We start from the raw sequence: 24,273 nt of genomic DNA on the forward strand, positions 1-24,273 counted from the left end.
ATTACATTGGTCCAAGTAGGCAATATTTGGATTGGATAACTTTGCAACTCGTATGTTTTGGAGTACAGTTTTACAAAGGTAGGAAGGCTCCTTCTACAGCAGGCTTTCCTGACGCAACAAACCGTAAAAGACAGGAGTGGCAGTTAAGATTTTATACAGCAGAAAAAGTTTATACCATGGTTTACAGATTATTTTCCAGTCTATTCAGAGGCATTTTAGTCCAATTCCATTAGGCTGGTATCATAGGTACAAGCCAAGCCCCTCTATAAACCCTTTGTGGTACAAGCCAAGCCCCTCTATAAACCCTTTTCCCTCCAGAGTATTGTTCTTGAGCAGGCATCCCTAAACTGTGGCCCTGCTATTCATCCATGATCAGAGTTTTCAGTACCCTGAATTTTTCTTAAAATGAATCCTAGGTTAATGTGCTGTCATGTACTAAAATATGTGGAGATATTCAGTGTCTAAAGCAGGCATCCCCAAACTGCGGCCCTCCAGATGTTTTGGCCTACAACTCCCATGATCCCTAGCTAACAGGGCCAGTGGTTAGAGATGATGGGAATTGTAGTCCAAAACATCTGGAGGGATGAAGTTTGGGGGTGCCTGTTCTTGAGGTATCACTATGATAGAAATTTGTTTACTAAATCTAAAATATTACACGGCACTTCCATTTAGAATAATATTGCTGTTCCAACATTTCTACCAAGGTGCATGAAGATTTTTCTGCTATTCCTTGACTCTTAATTTTCCAAATTCATTCCCAAATCCACTGGTGACAAACAAATACAAAGTATCAGAATTAACATTAGAAGTGTTCTCATTCCAATGCAGATAGCACAGAATGTGACTGTACTGATATTCCCGGAACCTTCCCTAGCATTCCTCTCTGTTATTAATAAGCAGATAAAAATAGTCAAGGCTGTCTGTAAATTAGCATGAGGGGGAAATGCATAACAATCCTAGATATATGTGGCACAACTGATTTCCACCCCTTCCCCAATCAAATCACTTAAGTGTTTTTCTTGCATTAATTGATCCAGTACATTTGGTTGCAGACTAAAGTTGGCAGCTACGTTGCATTCTGAGCATTCCTTCTGGCTCTCACCTCAGGCTAGAAACAAAGGACTTGGTTTGTTCCTTATTCCTCTCCAAGTCTGCCTTGTCTAGGATAAGGTGAAGGGACACGACAGGGAAGACAGAGATATCTAGCTTATGTGTATCATACCTCAGTGAGTTAGTTGTAGAGCCTGATGAAGTATTTTCAATTCCCCAAACCTAGTACTGAATTCAAGGAAGCTATAGGCATTAAGAGGAGCACCACAAATGTCAGAAAAATTATCCAAATTAAGATCTGCCAGTATCGTTAGGAGAAAAATCCAGTCCTATGTCACTTAAAAAACACACCGAGAGAGAGCAGTTTGTAAAAGAAAATCAGCCCCTATAGATTTGCAACAAGTGGCATCGATCCTAGTAGTCTGAAGTGCAGTAGCATGACAATATTTCATCACAATACAGGGAGGCTCTGCACAAAAATGACCAATATGCTTTTCAGAAATGAAGAGCTCTTTGGCCAACACTGAGGTTGAACCTGTTGCATTGTGTCTGCTGTTAGGCAGCCCAGGGTAAGCTTCCCAGAGTGACACACATTTATTTCCAAAGCTCTAATCAGCATTTTGGACAGAATCAAAACCAATGAACAAAATATGCATTTCAAGAAGAGGTAAAAGACTGGGATATGGACCTAGAAAATGGACTGGAGGAGCATGGTTTAGTTCCATGTCTGAATATAAACAGTTCTGAATTATAGGAGATACAGTACCTAGGAATGGAGTGTAACTAAATAACTTAAAGTGTTCTTCTACAAAAGATACATTTTGCCCCTTTCTCCAAAACCAGATATTTAACAAAATGGTTTGACTTATGACCAACTATGCTTACATGCCTGAAATTCCAGCCTTTTCCTGCCATAGCTAATGATAAAACTATACAATCATATCAAAATTGAACCAAATTGTATCCTCAATACACTTTATCAGTAAAACACACCAAAATCTCAAGCTCATCTTCTAAAAATAAGATGTGACTGTTCTGCAATTATAGGGCTGAAGAAAATTATCTGGCCTAGAACTTGGGTCTACACTGTACAAGGCTTCCAATGGAAAGGCCTGGCCCTGCAAACTGCTATGCACATTGATGTCAAATATAAAGCCTAAAGTTTTCAATTGTCTCCTGCATTCTTTTGTCTCTCAGAGATGTCTCTCATGCCTTTTCTTAAATTTGGAACAGCTTTGCCACGCAATGTTCTTCAAATCAACGTTCTCACATCCCCACAATGTTCTTCTAAAACAGACTTTCCTGCACTGTAATTATGGATGCATCAATATACTGGGAAAATGTGAGAAGACAGAATGCATGCTCTGAAGTTAGTTCAAAATCTTTTAACTTCATTTAAGAAGAAGTCAGCCTCTAGGATCACAGAGGCAAAGGAAACACAATTCTCCCAACATCTCAATGAATCCATAAGCACATTTGCCAATTCCTATATTTTAATACAGCTTACTGTATGGGATACCATATGACTGTTCCCTTTGCTTAAGGTTTTGCTGAAAAGCAGCTCTTTACAGAGTCAATGGCCTTATTTCAAGGTGTGTGTCCACTTATGTTTGGGGGGGGGGGAGAGAGATTACAGTGATAACTGGATCTCCTCAACAAAATGTTACAGTGTATTCGTTTCACCTAAGGGTGCAGCTGAAAGGGTTGAAAAAAAAGTTAGCATCAAAGCCAAAACTCCCTGTTCTAACTTGGATCTTATTTCATGTGACGTTTTAAAACGCATCAATAACTGATGTTCAACCAGTGCGCATGCACATCAGTAGAGCATGTGGCTTCCACATGCATATGAGTGCTGAATTTGGCCTGGCCAGCCAATGCACAGCTTTGACCTGCAGTATTAACAGTGGACTACATTGCACAGCTGCCCAAAGTTCAGAGTACAACCACCCCTCTCCAATAACAGGCATTGCAGACTTGTTGTATACTACTCTCAGCTGAATCTCCAACACAGGTATAAAAGCAATGGTGAAATACCGCAGGGTTGTTGTAAGTTGCTGTCACAGCATCAGCTCAAACTGGAATGCCTCTAGACCAGGCATCCCCAAACTGCGGCCCTCCAGATGTTTTGGCCTACAACTCCCATGATCCCTAGCTAACAGGACCAGTGGTCAGGGAAGATGGGAACTGTAGTCCAAAACATCTGGAGGGCCGAAGTTTGGGGATGCCTGCTCTAGACAAAACTACAGGACTCTTACAAGCCAATCAGAGACTAATTTGCAGTACTGTATTCAGTTAACTACACTGCAGGGCAGTCATGAACTACACTCTCCCAGCAACTGCCCTTCCTAACAGGCAATTTGCAAACCACCATGTGCATTAGCAACTAGGAAGTGACCCACCCAGACATTGAAATTATTGCCTCTAACTGACACTTTCTCAATCTTCTTTCACAATCTCTTGGAGGGGGAAAGAGAGGAAAGGAATGAAGGGAAATGCAGCCAAGGAACAGATGCCAAGATACAACTGTCTACCTCCCACTCTCCTCCTCGCCCCATTTGTGTTCTTGTGTTCGTTGCATTCTCTCTCAGCTATAGCCTCTCCTGCCAGCTGATCAGCAGAGCCTGGAAATCTCCTAGGCTGCTTCAGCCCCATCTTCCAGCTCACTCACCACTTCCCGTCAGTTCCATTTTCACCCTCCCTTCTGGTTTTCTTTCTCAACTAACTTAATGTTTGTTAATCAGCGGACATGTTCAATCCTCAGTGGACCTGAAAAAAGGGGGGAGTAATACATTTTTATGGGGGGGAATCTAAAAAATCTGGGGTTCCCACTAAGCCTGGGGGTATTCTTATTGAATGTGGGTGTGCCTAAGTTCTGGGGCAGGCACAAGAGGATTTTTGGTTTTTTGCAAAATAGGTTTCAAGAGGATTGCCAAATAGCAGAGTACACAACACCACCTATTCCAGAGATATAAAAAATCATGTGTTTTGGGATGAATTGCAGCAAGATACAGCTTTTGTTCGAAGTTGGAAACATTGTTTTCCTTTGGTTACTCACTTTTGGCAGTGCCCATTCTGACCGGGATCCATCTGCATTGTAGTAGTATGGCCGACCTTGTTCATCAACATGCTTTATCCACTACAGAAACAAAAGTTAATAAAATACTTAATACAAAAAACCCATATCTTTAATTTATAAATATGTCAAATGGGAGAACAAAAATCCTTCAAATTCTGACACACACCCTCCAAAAACACAGACAGAAAGAACCTCTGTTTTTATATAGCCAGAGCTGGTTATAAAGATCCATGGAATCACACCTGGGAATAGGGAGGGGGGTCTTCAAGGCCATCCAGCCCAACCCCCTGCTTAGTCCAGGAAACTCAGAACTAGAGTATTCCCGAAATAGGGCTGTCCGTTCAAAACATTTTTGGTCACATACCTGGAACTATAATAAATGTACAGTACACAGTATTTTGTTGCCACAATTAGTTTATATTGGAAGAAATGATAATTGTAATGATTTAAAGTTCTGCTTCGTATACATTTTTAACTCCCATGGTTTCTAAATAAGAACAGCAGCTTTTTTTTTACAACATAAAACTGGTTTTTCTCCCTACTGTCAACTACAGCAGCTCCATTTTTGAAAACATTCCAAAAAGAGCCATATTGTTATTTTATTCAAAATAGGGTTATTTTGCAGGTGAAAATCTTCTGCCTCAGGCAAGAACCCTATATGAGGTGGGCTAACTTTATTTTTCCATAGTATAATTATTACTATTTTTACTAGAACCCCTTATCCCACAACATTTTAAGGTGACAAAGTACGAGTGCATGCTTCAGAAGAAGTCAGTTAAAGGCATAACTAGCCACGTTACACAATCCTGAATATACACTTTTTCTTAAGAACATGAAAAGAACAAAGTCAGATCAGGTTTTACTGGGCCAGACTTCCTTCAGGAAAATCCCAGAAATCAGGAGGCACTAAGTAGTACACCAAAATAAAAAAATCACCCACTTGTCCACAAAGGCATAACTGTCTAGCTTCTACATATTCTTGTTGTAACACTAGGTATCCCCATACTCCCAAGAGTCAAGTGAAGGCCTTCTGCAATCAAGAAGAGCTCCACAAGGATGTCACTAGTTACAGGTAGGTAGCCGTGTTGGTCTGAGTCGAAGCAAAATAAAAAAATTCCTTCAGTAGCACCTTAAAGACCAACTAAGTTTATATTTTGGTATGAGCTTTCGTGTGCATGCACACTTCTTCAGATACCAGGATGTCACTGATATGCATTTCAACAGAGGACCAAGTTCTTCATTGAAGTTAAAGTAAAGTAAAATTCATTCTCTCTCTCTCTCTCTCTCTCTCTCTCTCTCTCTCTCTCTCTCTCTCTCTCCACACACACACACACACACACATCATATTAGGACATACAATTAACAATAGTTTCCCAAAGGATATGCTCCTAAGTGCATTGATTTAGAAGTCTCATTGTCTGTAATGGTGTTTTTAGGTTTTAGCGTTGTGACTCATGACTATCATACGGTACTAGGAAAACTGGATCTTTTTTAACATATTAAAAAGAAAATTAGATATACATTTCATTCTTTTTAGTGGAAGAACAGTTTACTGTAGGCTAAATACCCAACTATTATAACTGAAGGCAACTCTCTACTACCTGAATAGTTATAACCAATTAAAACAAAAAAACCACCCCCCACTGAACACTCTGCATCTAAAAAGAACAAGGCTTTGGAGGAGAGGAAAGAGGGAAATCCACAGGAGTCCCTGATCTAAGCAGTATCTCAGAACTCAGTCTCTCACATAGCTCTTCAGATATATCCATCATTCAAATGCAGCACAGCTTGTTCTCACAGTATTTTGGGAGGTGGGGAACAGAATGAAAAGCAGGAACAATGTCTGCTGAGTTTGAATTGAAGGGCACATCACACTGGAACTAGATTTTTGCTTTTGCTCTCTTTTCTACTCGCACTGTTAGAGGGGGACAAAAAATGGGGATCAGTCAAAACAGCCAGTATCTGTCCAAGGGGACAACAGCAGTATAAAGCTCTATTCTGGAGGCAGCACATGGGACAACCCCATCCCCAAGACTCTCTCCTTTCAGAACAAGAGACCTTGGTTCTGGAGACAGAGTGTGTTGTCATTTTCCTCTCTTTTGTAGGAGGAGATAGTGAGTGTAGTTTGTCTTGCCTTGTGGCTAGTGTGACCAGGCACATGGTTGTTTCTGATGGTGATTTAATATAGAAATCTCCAAAGTTTTAAACATTATGCTTCTCATAATTCAAATATTGAATTTTATAGATGACATTAATAGGATAGTAAATCTGTTTATTCCAGCAGGGAGGGGAGAATTGAATCTCCTTCAAGCATCATTTTTAGAGTTGCTTTTTGTTAAACAAACATGTAACACAGTAGGGAGGGAAAGCAGCTCTTGATAATGAGATATTATGCAGTCCACAGATAAGAAAATTAATGGAATTTTATAACTTGCCAAACATGACACCGGGTTGGTAATGCATAACAAAACTTTAAAAATTTGCTATTCAACATAAGAAACCTACAGAGTACATATAAGACTGTACAATGACATTTCTAAACATAATTTTATTTGCAGGAAAAGTGGACGTTAAACACAGTAAAGTCCTAATATATAAGAGCAGTTTCTTAGAAACCAAACAAAATAGCGCCTAGAAATGAGCAAGAAAACAAAAATGTTCAAAGGCGTGGGAAGAAGCTGACACTAAGCAATACTTTTCTACCACCAATGACAAAATCACACCTATTTTAGTTCTTACTTACTAAATTTCTACTAGCTTAGAATATACGTGATGAAGAAAAGTGTGTACCTTTTCCTTAGTATAGTCACTGGTATATAGCGTTTGGCCATGTTCATCCAACTCTTCTGACCACCCTTTGGGAGGAGAACCATACTGACTATCTGACTGGTTGTTACAAGAACTGTAGGAGTTTTCTTGTGATGAAAGAGTCTATAAATGGTCAAACATACAGAAGTATCGAGAATTTATATTAGGTCAAATTCTAGAAGAGGTTAGAACTTGATTAAAAGTCAAAACTTTAAATGAAAAATGAATTAAGAGGCAGAAAGTGAAATACAATCTACTTTCAAGGGAAAAGGTCAGGTTATTACTGAACAGAAAGCTTTTGGAAGAGATTAGTCAGGTGAGACTCACATGCCTTTTGGGCATTTGAAAGTTGAAAAAGAATAATTTTAGCTGAGATTACATTAGAGGATCAATACACATGCTACTGAAGTCTGAGGCAAACAAAGAAGATCCAGAGAGATCGAAGCATACTATGAGCACTGATGAGAATGTGGTTGCAGATGGGCACTTACAGCTAATAGGCAGTGGGTGGGAGTATCGAATCTGGAAGCTCCAGCTTGGACACAGTGCAACAACCAGCCTGCAGGTTACTGGCAACTTGTTGAGAGAACTGCACTGTCTGCCAATCACTACTGGGTCAGGGACAAATGTGCTTGTGTTAACTCACAAACCCCTAAGCAACTTTGGCCCAAAGTAATTTAAGCCCCCCAAGTACTACTTGATTCCTTATGTTCCACCTTAATAATTGAGATCCTCTGATAGGGAACTTCTGGTGGGTTCTTCACACCTATGAGGTTCAGTTGGCCTTTACGAAGGATGAGTCTTTCCTGTGGCAGGTCCTGAGACCTGTGGAACTCCCTGCCAGTAGAGTAGAGGCTTGGGAGGAAACATCCCTGCCTACTTTCAGACGTCTATTGAAATCTGTTACTCAGAAAGTCCTTTGAAACAGGAATTTCTTTTCCCCAACAAGCTTTTATCAAAGTTGCTGTAATTTTGTACATTGTATACCATATGTTGGGGGTATACCCTTGTGTTGGGGTATTTGTTGGTGGGGTTATTGCTGTTGGTTTATTATATCTTTATTTTAGACCCTGTGATTTATGTGGAAATTGTTCAGTTTGGTTGTATATTTTTAAAATGTGATAGTTTTGCATTCTTTTTACGTAAGCTGCCTTGAGCATGGTTTGAACTGTGGGAAGGCAGCATACAATAAAATTATGCATGTATGTAGTATTTTTATAAAAAGTGTGATCTATAAACATTTAATATTTATCATTCTGTCTTCCTATCAATTTTTCCCTGTGAATGTTCACGGCTCAGCAAGCCATTCTTAATCTGACAACCTAAAGACAAAAGAGGGAGAAGTTCTGAAAATGTCACTCAGTTTAACTCACTGGGTTCAGCCAGTACGAGATGTAACGATGGAGTTGTGTACTTATTCAAAAAGCTTCGGATATCTCTCACCAAAGACCGCTGAGTAAGCTTAGAAGTCATCAGATAATAAAACAATTCCTCTGATGTATCAATAACTGGTTAAGGGAGAGGAAGCAGGGAGCAGGAAGAAATGGGCAGTTCTCCCAACAGAGGGATAGTAAGTGCAGTGCCCCAGGGTTCTGTGTTTGGACCTATGCTTTTAAACTTGTTCATAAATTATCTAGTGTTAGGGATGTGTAGTGAGGTAGTCAACCTGGCTGGTGATAGGTTGGCCACTGTGAGATGTATGACTAGAAGGGTTGTTGGTCACCAGGGCTGTTCTTATGATGATACCCAACTGGTAGAAGAGGTTAAAACAAAAAGTGTTTACTGGGAACTCTAAAAAGATATATTTAAACTGAGTGACCGAGCAGTAAAATAGCAAATGGAAAATAGGCACACTGGGACAAAAAGAATCGTAATTTCACATATATGTTAATGGGATCTGAATTGCCTGTGACTGACAGGAATAAGACCTTGGTGTCATACTGGGTAGCTGTGAAGAAGTTAACACAGTATGCAGAAGCTGTGAAAAAGGAAAATTCTACACTGGGGAGCATTGGGAATAGGCCTGAATATATATCTCTATTTTTATCTAGATCTACATATGGCACAATCAAAATATCAAGTGAAATTGAAATACTGTATGAAGAGCGACCACTATAAGCAGGACATTCAGTTAACAATGTTGTTTTAAAAAAATCAAGAAACCCCTCAAAATTTCATACTACAGTGGTACCTCGGTTTATGAACACAATTGGTTCCGGAAATCTGTTCAAAAACTGAAGCGTTCATAAACTGAAGCGAACTTTCCCATTGAAAGTAATGGAAAGTGAATTAATCCGTTCCAGATGGGTCCGCGGCGTTCGTAAACCGAAAATTTGTAAACCAAGGTGTTCATAAACCGAGGTTCCACTGTACTGAACCTCTCAGGAATGTAAAGTGTTCTGCTACTCTTAACTGAACTTAATGTACCTGGAATTTCTGCTGGCCTAGTGAAATGCTGCCGCTTTGATAGATGTGGAATGTAATTTATTTAAAAGCTTAATATTTTGATATTTATGCATTTTGCTGTTTTATATTTTAGTTATATGAATTAATGAAAGGTTTGATAACTAAAAGTATTTGTTTTATTATAATTGTTCTAAATTTCAAAATAATTGAAACATTTAGGGGAAAAACTTTTGTTTGTTAGCTATAGCCAATTATATACATAAATGTCAATTTATGAAATGTTTACAAATTTGTACATTTGTTGTAGATAAATATTGATATGTCTTCACTCTGTGAGCCACTTTGATCACAATTATGTAAAAGCAGCATATAAATACATTTTTAAATTTAAAAATAAATAAATCTATATCCAGTAAGGCATTTCGGGGGGGGGGAATCAGATGCTTAGTGAAATGGTTATAATTTATTCTCAATTTTAGGGATTATTTTTTTAAAATCCACAGTTGAACCCTGAAACATTTTGAAAGATGTTCTGGACACTCGAAAAATGTGATGAATACGGTACATAAAATCTAATTCAAGGAGAATCATATCTCTCATTTAAAAAACCCCAATAACTTTATTTTGTTAACTTAGGTTTAAGATATCAGTTAATGTTGTTAAATCTAAGGTAACAAAACTAAAAATGTTTTATTATTTTAAAATTATGAGATGACATACCAGTAATCCAACCCAACAAACAATGAAGAGGCAGAAATGTCAGTCAATAAAACTGGGGAGGGCAAGTGTATGCCACCTTAAAACAAGTGCAAGAAAAAGTATCACACACATGGATACACACACAAAAGTAATAATGCTCTAGGCAATAAATATACTTTTTACATTCCCCATCCCCCCAAGCTATTAACAGCTCTTTTCTCTCAGTTCCACCTCTTCCCTTTTGCTTTCCATATGCTTGTCAATATTTCCCCTGCCAACAAGCCCATAAACATTGGACACACAGACACATTTCATTAGAATTAAGGTCTTCTGTTCTTTCTGCTAATGTTAAGACACATCAGTCACAACACTAAAAATTGCTTTTAGAGTATCTGGCAAAGACCCTCTCATACTACTAGACATAAGAAGCTAATTCAAAGTCATAGTGACCATGGAGAAGGAAACCAAGAACCTCTTGCAGTAATAACATGTTAAAGATGTAACAGTCAATAAAACTGGGGGGAGGGGGGTTTCCCCTGCTCTTACTACGTTATGGTTTAGTTGACACATCACTGTAAGCCAAACTATAACGAACTGGGACTGTGCAAACATGAGTGCTCCCACAGAAGAGATCCCAGTTGCTTTGACCCCCTTGGGTCTTTTAAAGTCCTCTCTTGCAATAAATTAAGCTAAGGTTTTGCTTAGTGTGTCAATCCAAACCAAAACTAACTGTTCAGTTCTTTCCTTGCTAACCAGGAGCGATGTGGGAACCCACACATTCATGCAGTCCCAGAAAGCCATAATTTGGCTTCCCACAACATGTGAGCAAGGTCTGAGAAAACATGTGTCACCATTGCAGGCACTAGTGGAGAAAGAGGAGTGCGGAAGGAGTGCACCGCCCCCGGCAGCGTGATCCCGGTGGGTTGCCATCGTGGCTGCCCCCCCGCCCGCGCTGGGCACCATGCCCCCAAGATGCGCACCAGCCCCGCCCCCGCCTGCTCTCCACCCCCCAGTGCTGGAGCATGAAGCTCCGCTACTGATTGCAGGCTAGGATGGGATGTTCCCTAAAGGGGAAAAAATAGGGTCAAGCGCTTCTGTTGCATGACTTTTAAGCAAGGACCATTTGATTAGCTCTGATGACTTGGCTCTGATATCCTCCTCAGTAAACTAAAACATAGTTTATTCCCACTGAGGTGGGAAGATTAAAACCACTGGTTGGTTGGGTTTGTTTTTTTTAACTGAAGTTTGTCCATCATTGCTGGATGCTGTTAGCATCAATTAAACTTACCTCTTGATCTACTTGATTCACAGTATCTGCTTTACTTATGCTTGGATCCCGAGTGAAACGTGGGGGTTTCCAGGTTCTCTCTTGTGTTCCTTTGTTGTAATAGTAACAGCGTCCTGTAGTATCTTTGTGGGTCTCCCATTCCCCATTAATTTGGATTGGAGGGCTTGTAGGTAAAGGTGGGAGTGCAGACTGAGATATTTTCAGTTCTTGTAAATTAGCATAAACTGGTGAATCTGGCCTTCCTTGGCTTGGTGGTGTGATTGGCTGCAACAAAAGAAATTGCACTTTACTTAAAATATTATGATAGTAACATTGAGAGGATTGCAGCAAAATGTGTACATCAGAATATGTGTTAAACTCTTAAAGAATATCTCACCACAAGACATTTTTACAACACTTAACAGCCAAATAAACTGAAGCTGCTTTTTTTAAAAAAAGTAACCAATGGATTTAAACAGGCTGAGATTTAGTTAAATTAGTTAAATCTGCATTCTTCTCTTCAACCCAAATGTTCCAAGGGCAGTACATACACTATATCTAAAACAAATAGTGTTGGACAGAGGTCTTCAACCTTTTGGAGTGCAGGGGCATTATTTGGATATCTGCAAAATATCCATTTCAAAGAAGAAGAAACAGCCAATGCTCAGAACGGGTTCTTCTTGTACACACATCCCAAAACTGACAACCACAGAAAAGGAAACCCCATCCCACCTCAAAGGAAATGTCCCTCCAATCAATCAAACAACCCCCCCCCCAAAAAAAACAAGTCACTCAATTTCAAAAAAAGTAAACTGGAAGGAGCTGGGTGCTCCATGGCATGCTCTGAAGATTCCCACTTCGTCCTGAATTGGTCTGCTTTGAGCTGAAGTCGTGGACAAGAGAAAAAAACTGAAGGCAACAGCTTAGCCTAGAGCACTAGGGCTAACACCGCTAGCCTTTGTGCAGAGCAAGTTGCTACATGAATTATTGGGGGGGGGGATTTCTAGAAGACTTGTCATAGCAAATTGAGCCAGAAAGGCTTATTATAACTGCGATGATATCAAAAAAATTATTCATCATTCTTCATCCAAAGGGCACAAATTCAAATTCAGGAGTCAAAGTCAAGGGTTTAAAAAACATGGCAAAGACAAATATAATACAGGGAATAGTTCTCTATAAAGGCTCAAAAACCTCCACAGGTTTCACAGTAAGAATTCTCCCACCTACCCTCAAAAATTAAGGCAGATTCTACCAATGTATATCCCAAGAATTCAAAACATACAGGAATCAACATCCTTCTTTTTCAGGCAAAACTGAAGCATAATAAACCATGTGTGATCATTACTAGATCTATGAAAATGTGAAGAATATGCTATTAAAAACCCTGTCCATTTCATCAGCTGTACACTACAAGCTAGTAGATATCCAATCTAAACTTAGGCACACCTAAATCCACTGTACCAAGGAATATCCAGTGCAACAAAAGCTGCAACCCACAGGATCAACTTTGCATGGTGCTGGTTAAGGATGCTCTTGGAGTTTGTACATGACTCATCACTTTATTATAAACTAGCTGGCCCTGCACGTGTTGCTGTGTGTTGAGTCTGTGAAATGGAGGGTAATAGCCCCCCTTCAGATCCCCGAGCCTCAGAGTCCCCCTGTTTTACAGGATCTCGTGGCAGAGGCGGGGTTTGTGGGTGTGGCGCATTGTTGTGGCTAATACCTGTGACTGCCCCCACGTGTCCCGATCCATGATCTATTCTGTTTGTCCCCCCCCTCCGTGACCGGCGTATCTCATGACGTTTTGAAGGATGGTATTTATTTTTGTATTGTGGTTATTTGGTGGGGGATTTGGGGGGTAGTGGTGCTTAATTTTAAAATAAAAACCCCTTGCCGTGCCCCCAAGTGCGTTGCTGTGGGTTATCCCCCCCCCCGGGCCTAGTGGGGGCCCAGCAGCCTGGCAGGGGCCTGATAATGGCCGCCTCGGTGGTTTCAGTTGCTTGGTTGATGATGTCATTATTTGGTTTGTGGGTGTGGTGTAGATTTCACAGGAAGGGAGGGGGTGTAGGAGGAGGAGCTGAGGGAATAATGCCACTTGAGGGCGCTGTTTGACTTGGTGGAAAACCAGGTATGTATCTGCCTAGGTGTGAGATTTGAGGGATTTGGCCTGGATCGTTGTGTCAAAATTTCAGGACGATTGGTCAAGCGGTTACGGAGAAAAGTGGAACACGCACTTTCACGATTTTTACATTTTTATATATATAGATGAATCCCCAGAACCACAAGCTATCAGAAGTAGGGTATTTTAGTTCCTACTGGTGGTGTGAAAATTTGCTTATCTGTCAATATTTGTTTTTGTTTAATACTTGCAGGGGAAACAGTGTTGCATATTTACTCCACTCCAAAGCAGCGCAATTGCATAAACCCATGATCTGTAAAACCCATGATCTGTAAAGTCAGAGTCTGTTTTGTGCATGGTTTATATTAGTGGCCAATATTAGGCCGGTATGGGATGCAGATTTAACATGTCAGGTTATTCATTTCATCTTAATCGTTTTATGGCAGGTAGATTAGGGGTTGCATAAGGACGCACCCAAGAGGCCTGCAGCAACCATAACAGCCAGGGATGTGGGTAACTAGAAATTTTATCTTAACCTTTACCACAGCTCCCTCTCTTCAGCACAATGTCCCTTGAACTGTGCAATCACAATTTCCACGTATGCAGATGTTAGGTGTGTTCACTGATACAGCACAACTTCTGAGCGCTGAAATTAGCACAGCTGAAGTTTATTTTTGGTTCTAAATAAGAAAAGCACACCATAAAAGTGAGCATGGTCTTTAGGCTAATCAAATTATAATCTCTATAGCTTTATCTTTTATGTGGCAATTCTACACACATCTATCAGGGGTTAAGTCCCATTGAACTCAGTGGGAGTAAGTGCTGAGTAAATATGCATAGGGTTGTGCTGTATTAGCAAATGAGCATATTTGCTCACTCTTTAAAAAAGATACTACACCATGCTAAGGTCAACAGGGAAATATAATATCCACAGGACATTTAATTATAAAAAAGGATTTTTGAGAGAGAAAATGTCCTATTTGTCTTTAGCACCAGTAACTGGAATGCTCCAATTCTGAACAGCAAGATTCATTTATTAACCATTACTGTATGTCCAATAGCCATTTCCAAATGTATACCACACAAATTTGTATGTCCACTCTTATTTACACAGCTCTGTCTCAGTCACTACAGTAAGCCCCACCAAGAAGGCACAACATATTTTCAGCTCCATCAAGCCCGCAAAGGCATCTGGTACTTCTGAATTCTGAAATACTACCTAGGGTATCCTGAAAAACATTTCATCAATTGTAAAAAACACTCAACTTCTATGTTTTGATTATTATACTTATATCTTACTCTTAAATTGGATTCCCAGTGGCATCCATCCAGGTTACCGATCGTGTCTGCGCCAATGTAGGTTTAACTACTCTGTAGATTCAGGTTCTAACAAACCAATCACTGAGCAAAACTTTCCCTAATACTTGGATCTGATTTATTTAAATTAGACTGCACATGTTGAAAAGCTTGCTAATGATACGGCAAGCAAAACACTTCAAATTCGCTATTTCTTTAAAAACTCTTAACAAGCAAGGGACTGCCCACTAGATGTCACTGTGAAGCCCAATACTGTACCTGTATATTAACTGAACACTAATTCCGTTAATTGCTTTCCAAACCACCTATTTTATACGCTCCATATGCTTTAAATAATTTTAGGTTGAGGGGTTTTTTTTTTAGCCCTTCTGAGCCAATGGTGTTGCTGTGGACCCCAGCAGATGTTTGAAATAGCTGTAAAGCATTTCTTAGCAAACCTGGACCACTTAATATACCATGTACTCCTGAGCAATATGGGGTCAGTTCTCCTGTGGTGCTTCATTCCTTCACATGCTACACAAAACACAGAAGTTACACACACACACACACACACACACACACACACACACACACACACAATGGTTTTTAGTGATGTAGAGCAAACGAACCACAACCAGTTTAACCTAGTTAGCTTTTCCTCAATCTTCTATTCTAGCAAAAGATGAAGCAAACCTGAATAGATTCATTTCTATTTTGTCCTTTGAGAAGGTGAAACAATAGCCCAGTTTACACATCATATTAAACTATACCTAAATAAGTTCAAGAAGGATACTGAAATGCAGTTCAAGAAGGATACTGATAAGCTGGAACGTGTCCAGAAGAGGGCAACCAAAATGGTGAAAGGCCTGGAAACGATGCCTTATGAGGAACGGCTTAGGGAGCTGGGTATGTTTAGCCTGGAGAAGAGAAGGTTAAGGGGTGATATGATAACCATGTTCAAATATATAAAAGGATGTCATATAAAGGAGGGAGAAAGGTTGTTTTCTGCTGCTCCAGAGAAGCGGACACGGAGCAACGGATTCAAACTACAAGAAAGAAAATTCCACCTAAACATTAGGAAGAACTTCCTGACAGTAAGAGCTGTTCGGCAGTGGAATTTGCTGCCAAGGAGTGTGGTGGAGTCTCCTTCTTTGGAGGTCTTTAAGCAGAGGCTTGACAGCCATCTGTCAGGAATGCTTTGATGGTGTTTCCTGCTTGGCAGGGGGTTGGACTGGATGGCCCTTGTGGTCTCTTCCAACTCTATGATTCTATGATTCTAAGTTTGGTTTAACGTGATTTAAAAATGCATTTTATAGCTTTTTTACAATAAATGAACATAATTTAATTATTTAATGTTATTAACAGTGTTCTGGTGTATACTAAAAGGCACAGGTGTTTCACCCCCTCCCTTGGGTCCTGCCGGGAAACAAGCCATAGTTTGACCAGAAAACAAACCTATCAGTGGAATCCAAGTTAAGTTTATTTTAACTATGGTTAGAGGCAATGTGTGAACCATATTATGAAACGAACATCCCAGACTAAAGTAAGCAGAAAGAAACCCCAATCGTATCTATCCATGAAAATAAAAAGAAACAGAAAAGAAGAGAGTAGGAGAAAACAAATCCTTGCATCTTGGTCCCATTTCAACTAATACCAACAAAGTCACAGGAGTACTTACTATATTTCTGCTTAAATTTTTTAGGGTAAGAAGTTTCAAAGGAAGAAAATATTGCACTACCTTATACAGAGGTTTAGGGAAAGCCTGACAGAAGTGAAGTACTCCCTACAGTCACCAAACTCACAGAAGGAAGTGGAGCCTCCTCTTCCAGTGTGAAACCTCTGAAAGAGCAGCTCCTAGCCGTACTCACACTAGGATAGCTCAATGAATTTCAAGACATGCTTCAATTCCTAGAAAAACACTTTACTTTGATTTGCGTGCACAACTTTTCTCTTCCTAATGGAGAAGGCAGTATCGTGAGAAACATATGAAGACTAATGTATGGTTCATCCTTTAAACACAAGCCAATCTGCATGATTTAAAATATTTCATATGCATTATGCTAAGCTGCAAGCATCAACCAATTAAGACTTTAATCTAATTAAAATGCCTCCCAAACAGAAACCATTCTAGCAACATTCTCCCTCTCCCTCTGGGCATGATGTGTCCAGACATCATGAAGACATTGTAAGCAAGAGACTAGGTGGGTTTCTCCTAGTTTGTGTTTAGCATCTTGTTGCCCCAATAGCACTTGACTCCAGCCTTCTCTGAAGACTCAAGTCACAGGGTGAAATTATCATAACTCACTAGTAGAGATAATGCTGTGCATGCAGACAGTTCCAGGTTTAATTATGTACAGAATTGAAGGTGTTGCTATAAAGGTAAAGGTAAAGGGACCCCCCTGACCATTAGGTCCAGTCGTGACCGATTCTGGGGTTGCGGCGCTCATCTCGCATTATTGGCCGAGGGAGCCGTCGTACAGCTTCCAGGTCATGTGGCCAGCATGACAAAGCCACTTCTGGCAAAGCAGAGCAGCACACGGAAACACCGTTTACCTTCCCGCCAGAGCGGTACCTATTTATCTACTTGCACTTTGACGTGCTTTCGAACTGCTAGGTTAGCAGGAGCTGGGACCAAGCAACAGGAACTCACCCCGTCGTGGGGATTCAAACCGCCAACCTTCTGATGTTGCTATACTTGATGCCAAACTAGTGAGATTTTTTCATAGTAATTCCATACATTCTATAATAAATGATGTTATGTGTGCTCAATTGTTAAACTGGTTCCCCACCCCTGCTGTAAAATATCAGGTCAGTGGATAGAATATACAGTATACAGTGAAAATTAAGGATCATTCATTCTATTTAGCCAGGAAATGTAAGGGTGATTAAAAGTGGTTGTGTGAAACCCCTGACCACTCATCTAATGGTTGTTTTTGTGGTTTTATTTTTATGTACATTGAACTTACTTTAATTGGGTTGCTTTTTGTAAGCTGCCCTGGGGGCATTTAGAAAAGGGTGTGTTATAAGTATGAAAAATAAGCAAACAAACTAATCACAGCTGTCTGGATCTCTATTTTAAAGTCACTAGCTTCCTCAGCAGCAGTATTTTACAGAACCACATCATCAGATTTGCTAAAATGAATCGCTTTATATTTTTTCATCTGAAACAAACAGATACAAGCAAACATCTTGTGAGGGCTTAGTGTAAAGTAACTTTACTAATTATAAAATGCTGTGCATCATCGATCCTTTAGCCCTCATCAGTAAGGAAATGCCTCAGCCAACAGTGCCCCATAGCTGAGATGGCAAGAATAGTTTACAGCTGACAAAGCAATAATCGGGTACCTTAACATTCACACACATTCACGTGGCTGAATTATAAAACCACACTCAGCATTCAGAGGATCAGCTAGAACAGCAACTCTCTGGAGAACATTCTCATTTAAAAACTGTAATAGAATAATAAAGCAGCACGGCAGCTCATTAAAGGGCTTACAAAATACAAACTCTCACTGAAAATGCATTGGATCTCTGCATACTATCAAATAGCAAATTGCAATTGAAAAACTTCAGCATTCAATAAAACATTAATGAAATGTGTGGCAGAAAAATATCCAAATTACACATTCCAGCCTTAAGGATATTTCCCCATCCAATTGATTTGATCTGTCTATTATTTCAGCAAAAAACATAAAATAAAAAGTACTCAGTACTTCCATAAAGGAAGCATTAGCAGGAAATTACTTGTTAGTGCCTTTTCAGTCATCAAAGACCTTTAAAGTTTTGATCCTTCAGCAGTGGTGGGGGGTGGAGAGCAGGTGAGGGCATGGCTGGCACGCATCCCGGGGGCATGGCACACGTCCCGGGGGTGTGATGCGCTGCCCGCAGGGGCGTGGCACACATCCCGGGGTGTGGCACGCTGCCCGCAAGGGCGTGGCACACGCCCCGAGGGCATGGCACCCAGCACAGGCGGGGAGCAGCCACTGCCGGGGCGGTGCGCTCCCCCCGCACCCCTCTTCCTCCACCAGTGCCCTTCAGCACAGAAATGAAATGAGGAAAATACTGGAGACAGAACAGATCTTAGTAGCAAATTCTTAAGCTTCACAAACAGTAGTTCTGGTAGTTTGCTGAAAGCTGACAGTTTCCTGTCCAAAATTTTGTCAGTGACCACATATTGCTTGAAGTCGACAGTTTCTCTCTTACTTTAGACTTCTTTAGGAAAAGGCAGCAAATGATTTACAGTTAGCTGTTCAGGAGTTGTTGGGTGAAAGCACCACATAGATGTTATAAGACTTTAAGGTCTCAAATATATAAATTAAATATTCATAAATTTACAAGGCCAACACATACGTAAGTATATAAACCATGTGTCTGAAATTGTACAGGACAGCAACCCTGAAACCATTTTGACTCTCCCAAATTGACCTCAAATGTTTATCTGCAAGGAGGAAGGAAATGGGAAAGCCTCTCCATTGTCTTTTGCTTACCTGTCTTTAGGGCATCTTTGTGTATGAATAGGGTGAGCCTGTGACCTGGATTCAGGAATTAAAGTATTTACTATCACAAAAGAATTGCAAGGCTGCCCAAGTAAAGCAATCACTGGCCATTGTCAGGTATCCTGGCAGACAGGATTTCTGTTGTAGACCACCTCCTTCTGTGATGTATGATGTTTTTGGGGGTGGTCTTGAGCTACAGGGTGGGCAATTTCAAAAGTCTATATAAGGGCTTACACACCATTGTTCTGGGTTCATCCTTCCTCAGGCCCGGCTCTAGGTAGACCCCCAGTGTGGCAGGGCACCATGGCGCCGGCCCGCCAGAAAGGCGCCGCGAGCTGCGCCCGCCCGCTGGCCGGCCGATCCGCCACGCAGCTGCGCCCACCCGCCCACCGCGCTGGGAAACGGGGCGGGAGGGCGCCAGAGAGATCGTGCTGTGCCTGCCCACCCGCCGGCCGCTGCGCCCACCCGCCCACCGCGCTGGGAAACGGGGCGGGAGGGCGCCGGAGAGATCCGGCGCACCACAGCGGCAGGGGCGTTTAAGACGGCCCTGTCCTTCCTCCTGTGTGTGGTGAGTGAACACCCTGTTGCAAGAGTTTAATGAAGATCAGGCTTAATAGCTGCTTTGCTTCTCAATATTCTCTGGTTGGCCTCTGTTACATTTTCTCCTACCGGTAGAGAACCAACTTAAGGACTCTATATGGGCTCTTGGATACCCCATAAGGGAAAAGGAGCAGTTTTTTCTTATAACACAGGAGAATCATTACGCTTTTGAAACTTCATTGCCAATATTTCTAGTTGCAAATTTAGTATAAAGCTACTTAGATAAGCCCTATTATTAGGCAGAAAAGAGGCCACCACCTCACATGGCTTGTGGAATCTTCTCCGTCAAGTGCTTGTGGAATCTTCTCCCTCAAGTGCCATAAGAACTTGGCTGATCTTGGGTAACATAAACATTTGAGAAAAGCCCGGCTGGTTCAGACCAAAGGTTCATCTAGTCCAGCATCCTGTTCTCACCAGATCCCTGTGTTGAACCCACAAGCTGGAGGTGAGCACAATAGCACTCTCCCCACCTGTGATTCCCCACTACTTGTAATCAGACGCATACTATGCACTTTGATTGCTGGAAGAAAGGCACCTGCTATGTGCTACTGCTGTACCTCCAGCAGCAAAATGCATTGGGCAGTCCTGCACAGGCTATTGTGTTGCCTGATGATGGATTACTTGAAACACTGCTAAACTACAGCAGTTACTCTGTACCAACCTGTAAAAAGACTATCAAAATCTATGTATCAACTTTTAGGCATGTTAATAGGTTTCATTACCCAAATCCTTTGTTTTCACAAGAATAGCAACCTCCTCCCTTCACCACTCATTATTTCTACTAATTACACATTCCCTACAAAAATAACCAAACTTAAGTACAGAACTTGTGCTTTTTACAATTCCGACTGAATTACACAGAGGGACATGAAGAACTTGGCTGTTTGCCCCAACATTTACAGCCCTGCAGTGATTACAGTGGACCTGAAGTACCCCTCCTACGGGGTTTGATAAACAGAACTGTGCTTTTGATAACAGCTGCCATTACTGAGCCTCAACAAAAAGAGGACCTAAACTTCCCAACAGTGCAAAGTTTGAGCTGCACTAGTTTACACACTGCACACATTGTGAGGTTGGGAACGACGGTGTTTTCTAGTGTTGCATTCAAATTCTAAATAGTATCTGTTATGCACAATAATAAAATCCCTATACCTTAACTTTTCACTTGCAAGTTTTTGCATTCACCAAGTTTGTAAAAGCACATGAAACAGTTGTAGCTTATCTGGGAACAAAACATGAATATATTACGCTTTATAAAAAAAAATACAGAAATGTTTACTATGTGGAAAATACAGCTCAAAATAAAATCCTCAAATACAGTCATACCTCGGATTACAGACACTTCAGGTTGCGTGTTTTCGGGTTGCGAACTGCGCCGAACCTGGAAGTACCGGAATGGGTTACTTCCGGGTTTTGGCACTTGTGCAGAGCGCCAAAGCTAAATTGCACTTTGCACATGCGCAGAAGTGCTGAATCTCAACTCGCGCGTGCGCAGACGCACCGCTGCAGGTTGCGAACGCTGTGGGTTGCAAACATGCCTTCCGCACGGATCACATTCGCAACCCGAGCGTCCACTGTATATCTATTCAGATAACTTCTCTCAGGTAGACTGATATTCTAAAGTCTTCTATAAATGGTAAAGTCTTCTTAAAAATAAACACAGCTTTAGGTTTTCTAAAGATTAAAGGTAAAGGTAAAGGGGCCCCTGACCATCAGGTCCAGTCGTGTCCGACTCTGGGGTTGTGGCGCTCATCTCGCTCTATAGGCCGAGGGAGCCAGCGTTTGTCCGCAGACAGCTTCCGGGTCATGTGGCCAGCACGACAAAGCTGCTTCTGGCGAACCAGAGCAATGCACGGAAACGCCGTTTACCTTCCCGCCGGAGCGGTCCCTATTTATCTACTTGCACTTTGATGTGCTTTCGAACTGCTAGGTGGGCAGGAGCTGGGACCAAGCAACAGGAACTCACCCCGTTGCAGGGATTCGAACCGCCAACCTTCTGATCAGCAAGCCCTAGACTCTGTGGTTTAACCCACAGCGCCACCTGGGTCCCACTTTCTAAAGATTATAATTACCTATTAAGACTCCCGCTTTTTCCTGAACTGATCTTTAGTTTTGAATCCTAAAGCTATTAATCCCCGCGTTCTTGAGTGATTGTCCTAAAATTCATTTTTAAATCACATGTGCGTGCACACATACACATACTGTATAATAACACAAACAGATCAAGCATTGCTGAACGGATGCAGGAAATTTGTTCCTCTGTACCAGGGCGACCCAACTTTTCATACCAAGTAGGCCGCAAGAGTACTTCAACATAGAACGCATGAGCTGCACAGAGTATTGTTGCATGAGGGAGGAAAGGGAGGCCAAAATTTGACGTCCCCATTCCAACTCTCATGCTGCCTTCCCAAACCCAGCTAAGTGAGGCATAGGGCTTTAAGAAGGAGGGGTGGGGCTCTGGCAGGGTCCTTGAGCCCTCCCACTTCCTTCCCAAAGCAGGAAAATCACTAACTAGGCTCTGGAAAAAGGGAGGAGAACTCTATGGCCAAGTCAGGGCCCTCAGTGCTCCTTCCCAAAGCCTCACTTAACCAACTTTCAGAAGGCTGCAGGGGGGATGTCAAATGTCACAGAGGGCAGTCAAAGGGCTGCATGTATTTTAAAAATAAAAATTTAAAGAGATTGAACATAAAATATTGCTTAGGTTTACCAGAAAGGGAAAATCTACATATATTTACAAGCAAAAACTAGAAGCATAGCTACTCTTGCAACTTAAGCTAGGTTTGACTCATTTAAAAAGTATTAGTGACTCAGTAAGAGAAAAGAAACATAGATCATTCATTGAAATAAAGTTTCCTATTTTGTAATTCAAAACAAAAGTGAACTTAAATGCTTCCTATAGCCATCAAAACAACAGCTCTAATCTAGCCAAGATGTTAAGCACACAATTAATTTTCCTAGGTGATATTAGGTGATATACAACTAATGTCCTTTAAATGCTATAGAAATTCTGTGGAATTTGCTTTTCTGCAGACTCATCCCATGGTATTCCTCTAGCATTCAAACTGAATGTGTCTTTCCTACAGAATCTGTGCATGAGGAACATGTATCACCAGTTAGCTGAAAGAAGTCCCTGGTCTCCAAATATAAGGGAGGTGAAATTCTACAGCTTTACTGCTGCATTTTGGAGTCAGAGAAGCAGCACTTTCCCCAAAATTCTACAGCAAATGCAGAGTTTTGGGTGAAGGCAAGGAGTTACTAGCAACTGCATAGTCCAGCTAATTCTAAGTCATGCAACAGTCTGTGGACAATCTGCATATTTACATGACAAATATTTTAACTACATTTTTATTCTACCAAGCAGTTCACGTGTGATTTCCAAGTGCTCTACGGCACACCAGGCAACATCTCGCGGCACCTTGTGTGCCGCGGAACAGTGGTTGAAAAACACTGCTCTACACATCCTAACACTGATCAGAACTCACACCTACTTAGCTTCAACAATGTGGTGGTCTCATATGCTTTCAGACCATATCCAGGCTGCAGATAGAACCCAGTCTCATAATCATAGTTTGAAAACACACTGTGGGCTTCTGTACTTCCCTGCTCTCACTCAAACAAGCATTTCCCCCTAATTTTTATAAATTTGCAACTCTGATGCAATTTTTTCAAGCACAGCAAACTACTTAGTTCTGAAGCTAAGGGGGAATCCCCAAATAAGGAACAACACACTTAATCTAGCCACATGTAAATAGACCAATTATTAAGTCTACAGCAAACCTACATGCCCAACCTTTCCAGAAGCATGAGCTAGTAGCTACAGAGTAGATTAAGGCTTTGGCATGAGATGGAGAACAAATATCCATCTTTGATTGGCAGGCAAAGTCATAAATATCCTTCATTTGGAAACTAAGCTTAGCGTAGAGCTCAGATACTCTGTTAATATAATCTGGGTGAGTAAAATCAAACAGGTCCCCCACAGTGGTTGATTCTGGTAACTTATATAACATGGTGTACCCTGGAGTAACAAAGGGTGAAAAAGCCTATAATAATAGGGGCCATTGCCTGTTGTTCACATTAATGATGCTACATCTCAAAAGGCAGGTTTTTGATTTGTTTTTAAGGTGAATATAGTACCACCGTAACAAAACAAAACAAGGAATAATGGGAATATGAGCCTAAATTTAAATGTTTTTTTTCATCTTAAACTATGCTATTTCTATTTAAAAACAAATAAAATTATGATGTCTTAAAACATCTGTAAACATTTTAAAGGAATACAAAATCAGATACAAACCAGACCTGGTTATATAGATTTTTTTATCAACCTAGTCTCTTCTTTTAAAAAATGTTCCATTTAATCTAGGTTTCCCTCCTTCATATGCCCTTTATCTTTCCTACTGAGGACTAATCTAATTGATTTGTGTTCGGCAGCAAGAACATGGATTTCATTTATATC

The 24,273-nt window shown here is 40.9% G+C and overlaps 1 protein-coding gene across 10 annotated transcripts in view; it reads right to left on the minus strand.

Moving 5' to 3' along the window:
- Positions 1–24,273, minus strand: part of ARHGAP12 (Rho GTPase activating protein 12) — a 67,549-nt gene that overhangs the window by 22,257 nt on the left and 21,019 nt on the right. For 5 of the 10 annotated variants that reach the window (XM_088654067.1, XM_088654066.1, XM_035128855.3 and 2 more), the window contains exons 3-5: positions 11,328–11,591; positions 6,917–7,057; positions 4,106–4,186 (exon numbers count right to left, since the gene is read on the minus strand). In XM_088654067.1, coding sequence (XP_088510193.1) covers positions 4,106–4,186; positions 6,917–7,057; positions 11,328–11,591 — 486 coding nt within the window. The remainder of the gene's footprint in view (positions 1–4,105; positions 4,187–6,916; positions 7,058–11,327; positions 11,592–24,273) is intronic. The other 5 variants (XM_088654070.1, XM_088654069.1, XM_035128862.3 and 2 more) reach the window with 1 other exon arrangement.

The sequence above is a fragment of the Zootoca vivipara genome, chromosome 11 (assembly GCF_965207765.1).
Source record: "Zootoca vivipara chromosome 11, rZooViv2.hap1.1, whole genome shotgun sequence".
Taxonomy (NCBI): Eukaryota; Metazoa; Chordata; class Lepidosauria; order Squamata; family Lacertidae; genus Zootoca; species Zootoca vivipara.